Source organism: Nematolebias whitei, chromosome 9 (genome assembly GCF_014905685.2).
Source record: "Nematolebias whitei isolate Nwh7 chromosome 9, NemWhi1, whole genome shotgun sequence".
NCBI classification, from domain to species: Eukaryota; Metazoa; Chordata; class Actinopteri; order Cyprinodontiformes; family Rivulidae; genus Nematolebias; species Nematolebias whitei.
In genome coordinates, this window is record NC_056506.1 from 1,791,495 (window position 1) to 1,800,613 (window position 9,119).

Consider the following 9,119-nt stretch of genomic DNA (forward strand, 5'->3'; position numbering starts at 1 on the left):
GGTGTCCTGCCTGATGTTGGGGGCAGGTTGAATGGAGGTGGTCTGCCAGATGTTGGGGGCAGGTTGAATCGAGGTGTCCTGCCTGATGTTGGGGGTGGGGGGGGTGGGGGCAGGTTGTTCCAGAGTTTGGGGCCCATGACTGAAAAAGCCCTATCTCCTCTGAGCTTCAGTCTTGTTTTTGGAACAGCCAAAAGCAGCTGATCGGATGATCACTTTTGATACAGCTGGGGGTGTTTCAGGGGCAGGGTGGCTGTGGCTGAGTGGTTACAGCAGTCGTCCTCCAATGAAAGAGTTGGGGGTTCGAATCCACATGCTGAAGTGTCCCTGGGCAAGACACTGAACCCCTCATAGCCTCTGATGTGTGTCCCATCAGTGTATGAATGTGGTAAAGCTATGATTATTCTCTTTAGAATGATTTGTTAAATTAGCTTTGTAGAGATCTAGTATAGAGCTGTATGAATGGGTAAATGAGGAACAGATTGTTGTAAAGAGCTTTGAGTGTCTTGAAATAAGATAGAAAGGTGCTTTATAAGTACAGTCCATTTACCATTTCAGGGACACGTTGGCTCAAACTTTATAGTTCTTCATCTTCTGACTCTCAACAGATTCTATCCAGTGGATCGAGTGAGATGTTCTCACCTCTAGTTAGAACGACTCTCCGTCACATTTTGCAGCGCACTGACTGAAACCTGCAGTTTATCGGATCTTAGAAAGCCGAACCACGTCCACAACACTGAATTAGTCTTTCCTCTCTTATCAGTGATGTCATCTGCTTCTCTTCACTTGTGAAAGCTTGTTCAGTCACATTCTGACGGTCATGGGAACTCATTTTGAAGAGAAAACTTAATGCCCATTGGAGATTAGCCTAACCTGCATTAACGCCTTCTGGAGTCCAGCTCTGCGTAACATCTACGTCACCACTTTACGTAGTTGTGTCGCAGCTTTTTCTGTTTGGGCTGAACTCCAGCAGCCCATTCAACACCAACAGAAAAAGAAATGTGCCAGTGAAACTCTGTAATCCTATCGAAATATCAAAATGTGTTTAAAACTCATATCATCGTTATTGAATAAAAGAATATCGCCACATATGTCGATATTGAATTATTGTCCAGCCCTATTGGATGATAGCGCATGAACTTTGATGCCATATCCATCACATCATAAAATAATGTGTTCCTCTCATAGTTTCTTTTTACCTTCATCCCGATACTTTAGATTCTTAAGTCAGCCCACTAGGTGTTGCTCTGCCTTTACACTGCAGCACCTCTGTAAAAATCTACTGACAATTATCAACTTGTTCCAGAAGCAGAACCTACTAACAGAAACACATCGCTGCAGGATCCCGTCTCTCATCTCATTCAACAAAATTGTTTTAGCTTGGATGTAAAGGGCAAAAACTTTTTTGTAATGCACACAAGTAAACATTTAGCACACATGCATGCAGGCTGCAGAATCACATGCTCCACAGCTGACTGACATTTTATCCCAATGCAAGACATCTTCAGAGGGCGCACTGTGCACCTGAAGCCCGCTGGTATATCCAGGCCAGTACAAGCAAAAAACGTTGGTTACGTACTGTAACCCCAGATTCTATGAGTATAGGCGTAGCCCTTTAAGGCTTTCGCTTAGTTGGTTTATCCCGTTATGCGGAGCATTAGCACTGAAAAATTTAGTCCACGCCCACCTGCTGTGTGGGCCCCACCCGGTCCGTATAAATTACGTTAAGAGCGGGAAATCGGCTCCCAAAATAGCTTTTTTCTTCAGCCATTTAGGAGCCAGTGAGGCCCGACGCTTAAAGGGCTACGCCTGTACTCATAGAATCTGGGGTTACAGTACGTAACCAACGCTCTATTTCGTATAGGCTTCGCCCTTTAAGGCTTTCGCTTAGTGGGCTAAGGGCAAAGCAGATGTGGTCCTCGCCTCACTGGGTCCATACGAACACCGTATGAAGCAGAAGCTTGCCCAAAAAAGTCTAATCATTCAGCTCCCATGTGCGTAATTATGCATTGCGTAATTATGTGTGCCATGCACAGACGCGTGATTTGTGTAACTATGCATTATGAATGCATGAACGCCCCGGAAACATCAACGGGGAGGGAAAAACGCTGAAAAGAGCCATGAACCAACCGGTTTACGGCTGAACCGTATGAACAGATTAATAATAACAAGAGAGCTGATTATTAATCAGATGAACTGATTGGTAACAATAGTTGTGAACTGATTAATGACAATAGAATCAAATAACAGTCACAACTTGTGACTGATAACATCTCACACTGTAATGCATGCAGACAGATGTGAGTAAAACGGAGTTCCATGAAACAATAATATTCATTCTGTAAACACTAAGGACAGAATGTGTCATGGAACGGGCCGTCACATCACCTAAATAAAGGCGAATAAATGAGCAGGGTGTTGACCACGCGGCCACAGTGCAAAATGTCCTGCATTGACATACCATTATGCAAAGCAGTCGAAAATGCGATACCCCTGATAGAGTGTACTCTGAGGTTAACAGGAGACTCTAATTCTGATGCTCTGTAGGCTTCAGAAATAGTCTCGCACAGCCAGTGTGACAAGCGCTGGATGGATAACGGGCGACCTGCAGATGCATCTCTATAATGCACAAAAAAATGTTGACGCATTGCAGCTGTGCACGCTATGTAACACGTCAACGCCCGCACAGGACAGAGGAGATAAAAAGATGTTACTTCTTCTGATCTGTGTGAAGGGGGGGGGGGGGGGACGACGACCCCTCCAACAATATCGCTCTTGATTAAAAGAGCTCGTGATGTATTAGGCATAAAAGCTGGGTTGATCTAAAATCAGCTGAGCTGCCGTCAGCCTAATTTCTGAGACATGACGGAGCGACAGAGAGGGCAGATAAAACACTCACTCTCTTAGCGGATGTTAAAGCCAGCAGCAGGGCTGTTTAAAGAGACAAGAATTTAAGTGGAACCTGATCCAAAGACTCAAATGAAGCTTTGATCATGACTTGCAGGACCAGTATTAAATCCCACTGGAAACAAGTGGGTGTGAGACAGGCCTGCGTCTCTGTACACCTTTTAGAAAACGTTTCATCAGCGGATGATAAAACCTGTTCTGTCTCAGAAACCTTCATGTCAGGAAGAGATGGCTGCAGCGTACGTTTTAAACGTGCTGGATGCAAATTTCTGTCCATCAGCTGCTGCAGAAAGAACAGCATGCCACCTAAAGAACATGAAAAGGCCTCTACACCCTTCTCTGTACATCAGCACTGAAAAGCTGTCCGCTTTGATGTGTACATCGCTGTGGTAGATGCACCACGAGAAACCTGAATTGTGCGCATTACATCCTGTGGGCAACCCATCCTCTCTAAGTGGATTTGTTCAACGGCCAGACCCACAGGTGCTGGCCTATTTCTGGGTAACTCCTGGTCGCTCCTCCTGCCTGGAAGGAGAGCGTCCTCCCTCTACGGCAATTTCCACGGGCACCCTGACAGCAGGCGTTTCAGGGCTGGGAACCATGGTGCACCAATGCGCTTGGGGCCACCAGGAGAGCTGTCAATCCCTCCTCCTGAGCTCTGTTCAAGAACCGTAAGACCAGAGGAGGTGGAGAAAAACGCGTACAGGAGCATTTTGGGCCATGGACTGTGGACAAACGCATCCACCCCCCAGCGGTGGTTCGTCTCATGGGCTCAGAGAAGCACATCATTGACACTGAGCGTTTCCCGTGTCACAACAGGCCCACAGCTGCTATATCAATCTGAGCCAAAATGCTCCGTCAGAGGATGATTAAAGGTTGATCTGTCTACGACAACTTTGAGACAAGAAGAAAACACGATTGCAGCATACGATAGTCGTGCTGGACACCAGATTTCTGTCTCTCGGCTGCTGCAGAAAGACAGCATGTCGTCCAGTGGACATAAAGTGGCCTACGCCTTTCTGTACAGCAGCGTTGAAAAACTGACCACTTGATGTGAACAGCGCTGTGGTGGATGCAGCACGTGACTCCTGAATCGTACGCACTACATCTTGAGAGAGATCCATCCTCTCAAAGATCCGCACAGCGGCCAAACCACAGGTGCTGGCCTATTCTGATTAATTCCTGATCGTTCCTCCCGCCTGGAGGGAAGCGTCCCCCCTCCACGGCAGGTTCCACAAGCGCCCTGATAACAAATGTCGTAGGCCTGGGAACCATGATGGGTTCACGCACTTGGGGCAGAGGAGCTGCCAGTCCCTCCTCCTGAGCTCGGTTCAGAAAACCGTGATACCAGAGGGAGAGAAGAAGGTGAAAGGCATTACGACCACAGGCTGTGAGCAGGCACGTCCACCCAGCGGTGGATCGTCCTATGGCTCCACGATAATTATAATTGACATTGAGCGTTCTCTCGTGTTGCTACACGTCCGCAGACACTGGCAGGATTCTACCGTGTCTGAGCCCTAGCTCTGGGTGGAATACATGAGATGTACCCACTCCAATGGAGAGCAGATTGGGTGTGCCCCACACAGCATCTGTCTCACAATGTGGCACATGGGTTGAAAAATGCATACATTTCCTGCTAGTATGTATGCAACAGTCACTTGCTGTCTGAGAATCAAAAACTCTGATGATTCTGCAGCTCAAGGTCAGTGTTGAGTCATATTCAAAGATCCCGTGCGACACTCCAAAAACATTTAAAAAAGCTGCTGTGTGGAGAGCCACAGCGCCCCACAGCTTGTTAAATGTGTGTGGCGTAGGTCTGCTGACGGAAAACAGCTGATATCACTCAACCGATTCACGTGAGTTGCACTGCTGCCACCTGTCTGTACAAGCTGCTCAGCAGCAGCAGGTGTCCAGATAACGCAGAATTAAAGCGGCTCGGGCGCATAATGGAGTGTTGTTTCTCACAGCTCAGAAATTGACAATCTAGAATAAATCTCATCTTTCCGGTTCATTGGGACCAGGAAATGATGAGAGACCTTGCGTTTCCTGTCCATCTGAGACTCTAGAAATTACATTTAAAAAGGAATTTCCTGAGCTTCTGCTAGAGGGGACGAGATCTGTTCATAAATGACAGAAAAAACGTCACAGAGTTCCTCCACACCGGGGTTTGAGCTGAACTGCAGCGTGAATCCCAGATGAAATGGTTCGCCCATCCATCTGGAAGCGCGCGTTCATTGCCACCCGTTTATAAGCTATAAAGCGGGCACGCATTTATGCTGTGAAAAACTCATATACATTTTTTTTTTTTTTTTTTTTCATTTAGCCTTTATTTATCCAGGTTAGTCTCATTGAGCCACGAGAACTCATTTTCAAGAGAGACCTGTTTAGGGAGCACATGGTGGGGGTTAAGGGCCTTGCTCATGGGCCCAGAGTGGGGCGAATGAGGGTGGGGGCAAGTGTGGGTGTTTCACCTACCCCACCCACAATTTTGATGTTGTCGGGGCTGGGGCGTGAACCGGCGATCTTCGGATCACAGGCCCACCTCTCCAACCTCTGCGCCACCACTCCCCCACATGTTGTAACATGTTGATGTGAACTGGAGCGCGCTGAGTGAGAGAAAAAACAAGCGCGTCCCCGAGCATGCAAGACGTTGTGTGTTGCTGCGGGAAAACAGCTCATGTGTTGTGTTCACGTTGTGTGCCGCTGCTCCGTGTAACGCTGCTCCGTGTAACGCTGCTCCGTGTAACGCTCGGGAAGCGGGAACACATATGAGCCGACGCGCCCTGAAGGGTCGTGTGTGTGCGTCCTCATGCAACGCTTTAAGCCAGGATTGCCGCCGGGGCGCGCGTTGGCACTGGTGCGGTAAGGAGGCACCGCACGCCATCGGTGGAGCGGGGTTACCACTGGCTCGGTCTGCAGAAACACGTTCATTGTTTGCTGCGAATCACGTGAGCTTTTGAGTGATTCCACGAACTGCAATAATAATTCAGACAAAAAACCCCTTCTTCGAGGATGTATGAGCTGAGCCGCTGTGAAGACTTGTGAAGCTGCTGACGCCGCGGGAGCAAGCGTTGGCACTGGAGCGGTCAGGAAGCAGCGCGCGGCATCGGTGAAACAAGGCTACCACTGGCTCGGTCTGCAGAAACATGTTCATTCTTGCCTACAAGTCACGTGAACTTCAGAGTGATTCCACGATCTGCAGTATTAATTCAGAAAACCTTCTTCGAGGATGAAAGAGCAGAGCCGCTGTGAGGCTTGTGAAACTGCTAACGCCGCGGGAGCGCGCGTTGACACCACTGCAATGACAAAACGTGTGTCGCTTCTGCCGAGAGCGAGATACGTTGCTGAGCTCGTACCGTGGTCTCACGTGAACGTTGGCGTGAATGGCGGGCGCTGAGAGCTGCGTGCGCGCTTTCATGCCGCGGGGGCGCGCATCGGCACCGCTGACAGTGAATGAAAACAACCTTAAAAAAGGCTCATTCGTAATGAGTGTGTGTGATGGGGCCGCTTGTCAGATAACCATGCTGACAGCCTGGCTAAAGACACTTCATCATAAAATGATGTTATTTCACAGTGTCATCAACACACCTCCAGCGACCGGACACCTGATTACCTTCCGTTGAGCTCTGTTTGTTGTCCTGGAGGGCCCCCTGTTGGCGAAGTCCGGGAAAACAAATGAACTTCCGGCTGCCGGGGACGTCTGACGGGAGGGGCTGGCGTAGCAGAGCTGGGGAGGCGTTGAGCAGCCGTGGAGCATCTTGAAATGATCTCTCGCTGATGAAAAGAGGATCACCAACAAAACTCCTGCAGCTCTCCTGAGAGGAAGGTGGAGTGACGAGCCAGGAGAACCTCTGGGACCTCGTTCTTTGGCTGCGATGCGGGGCGGCAGACAGCAAAGAGGCGCACCGGTTGAGGATGACGTCAGCTGCCCTGTAGACGGAGCGTACTGCAAGGGCCGGCAGCGTCGTTAGCAAGCAGCCGCTACGAGCGGAGTGAGCCGAAGGACAGAGGGCCACCGTCTCTTCCCGCCTCTGAACGTGTACGCCAACAGCGTAGCGTGTTGTTCGCTTCGGCCGTGTGGAACACATGCTGGTGAACTCAGTTGGAGAGCGGTGTCACTGTCTCGGTTATGCTAACCGGAGGCACGGAAAGCTGGTCCACCTCGACATATTACTCCGATGAAGCCTCCATCAGGCTCGGCTCCAGGGGGCACGGAGGGACTTTCCGCTCAGTGAACCCCTGCTCTGGGGATGGGTGCGGACTGTGGAGACCGGCTCCCCCAATCTACCAGGAAAAAAACCCGTCTGTGGCCTCACCCGTAGGACGTCCTGTTGGGAACACGAGGCCATATGGATCAAGACGGTAAGCCGGAATGGAGCCCAGTAACCAACCTTCCCGCCGGATCATCCGAACTGGCGGGAAAGGCGTAGAACGTAAAAAAGGGTCTTTTCATGTCAGCCGCCTCCTGGGTTACGCCGGGCAACCCCTGAGGGCGCCGTCGGCCGGGAGCGGTGTGATCGCCGATGCGAAACGAGGTGGGATGGGGTGAGCATTCACTCAGCCCCCCTCCACCGACACTACGCTCCCCAGGAGGGAATGAGCAGCGGGGGCTGCAGCTGAGCGCGCCTGTCCCGGAGGAACCATCCGATTCGCTCCGAGGGTCGGCGATAAGAGGAAAAATACAAGATGGCGTTGTCCAGCGTGTAGTGACCTGTCACTGAGAAATATTCCTCGGCGCTTACCTTGAAATAAGAGTGCTCCTCAGCTTCTCCTCAGGGAGGAGAACTCACCGGACGACCGGAGGTCGACTGCCGGGCCAAGCATCCTTAACAAAGGTTGGTCATCTACATAATTTTCCTTCTTTGTTCTTCTGACAGTGCTATTTAGCTCGCTGAAGAAAAAATGGGAGCCGATTTCCCGCTCTTAACGTAATTTATACGGACCGGGTGGGGCCCACACAGCAGGTGGGCGTGGACTAAATTTTTCAGTGCTAATGCTCCGCATAACGGGATAAACCAACTAAGCGAAAGCCTTAAAGGGCGAAGCCTATACGAAATAGAACACAAACAAAACAAAACAAAACAAAAGAAAGCACCTGGCACTGTGCACCAGGAGAGTTAAAAGAAGAAAAACGGACTAAAACCCCCTCCATGTTCAACCTCCGTGAGACAGGAGTAAGTGTCTCATTTACAGCTACTGGACCTGGAGGGTCTTCACAAAACTCTGGACTGTAATTAATTTTTTAAATGGTCAAAAAAATCATTCTGAAGTAATGGGGAAAAATTTATTGAAAAAAGTGCTATAAAATAAACGTGTATATATATATATTTTTGTCAAACTGAAATGTGGAGTTTTATTTTTAACTAAAGATCTTTAAAAGTGTAAACAAAAAAAAGTTTTTTTTTCTTCAGGCTGATAGCTCTTAAAGATAGACTAGTTTACGGTGGGAAAAAAAAATTAAAATAGTGTTTAAGCAGCTAAATAAGGTGGTGGATTGTTCCCCTAACAGTCATAAAGTTAGAATTAGTAAAGCTACCTTCTCTGCTGCATAGTTCTTGGGTCTTCTGGCCGTTTTTCTGTCGTCTGACACAGAGACTGTGCTCCCTGCTTCCCTGAAGACGTGCTGCCCTGAAGAACAGATGTTAATAGAGCGAAAACAAGAAGACAGAGGCAGAAAAATGCAGATATCAGAAAAGGCTAACAAAGGTGAGTTACAGAACATACTCTGGTTTGAGAAGGGGCAGTGTTGCTGGTGTGCAAGCTCAGGAAGGATTTCTGGGAGTTCTGGGGTGTGCCATTCCGAGGGGAGACATACGGCCGAGGCGGCGACGCATCTGTCGTCAGAGAAACCGGGGACTGACTTGAGTGTTGGGCTGAACACAGAGAAACATAGGAATGGGAAAGTATTTCTGGACAATGTGCTGAAAATGAAAATGCTCAGGTGGTGTGTATTTTATACACACGTCAAAGTTCATGTGTGGAGCTCCATTTAAGATTTACAGGTCCTTCTCAAAAAATTAGCATATTGTGATAAAGGTCATTATTTTCCATAATGTAATGATAAAAATGAAACTTTCATATATTTCAGATTCATTGCACACCAACTGAAATATTTCAGGTCTTTAATTGTTTTAATACTGATGATTATGGCATACAGCTCATGAAAACCCAAAATGCCTGTCCCAAAAAATTAGCATATCATGAAAAGGTTCTCT

At 48.6% G+C, this 9,119-nt stretch overlaps 1 protein-coding gene across 2 annotated transcripts in view; it reads right to left on the reverse strand.

Moving 5' to 3' along the window:
* LOC119414937 (WW domain-containing adapter protein with coiled-coil) overlaps positions 1-9,119 on the reverse strand; it is a 140,300-nt gene that overhangs the window by 13,880 nt on the left and 117,301 nt on the right. For both annotated transcript variants that reach the window (XM_037682057.1, XM_037682056.1), the window contains exons 9-10: positions 8,629-8,777; positions 8,441-8,532 (exon numbers count right to left, since the gene is read on the reverse strand). In XM_037682057.1, coding sequence (XP_037537985.1) covers positions 8,441-8,532; positions 8,629-8,777 — 241 coding nt within the window. The remainder of the gene's footprint in view (positions 1-8,440; positions 8,533-8,628; positions 8,778-9,119) is intronic.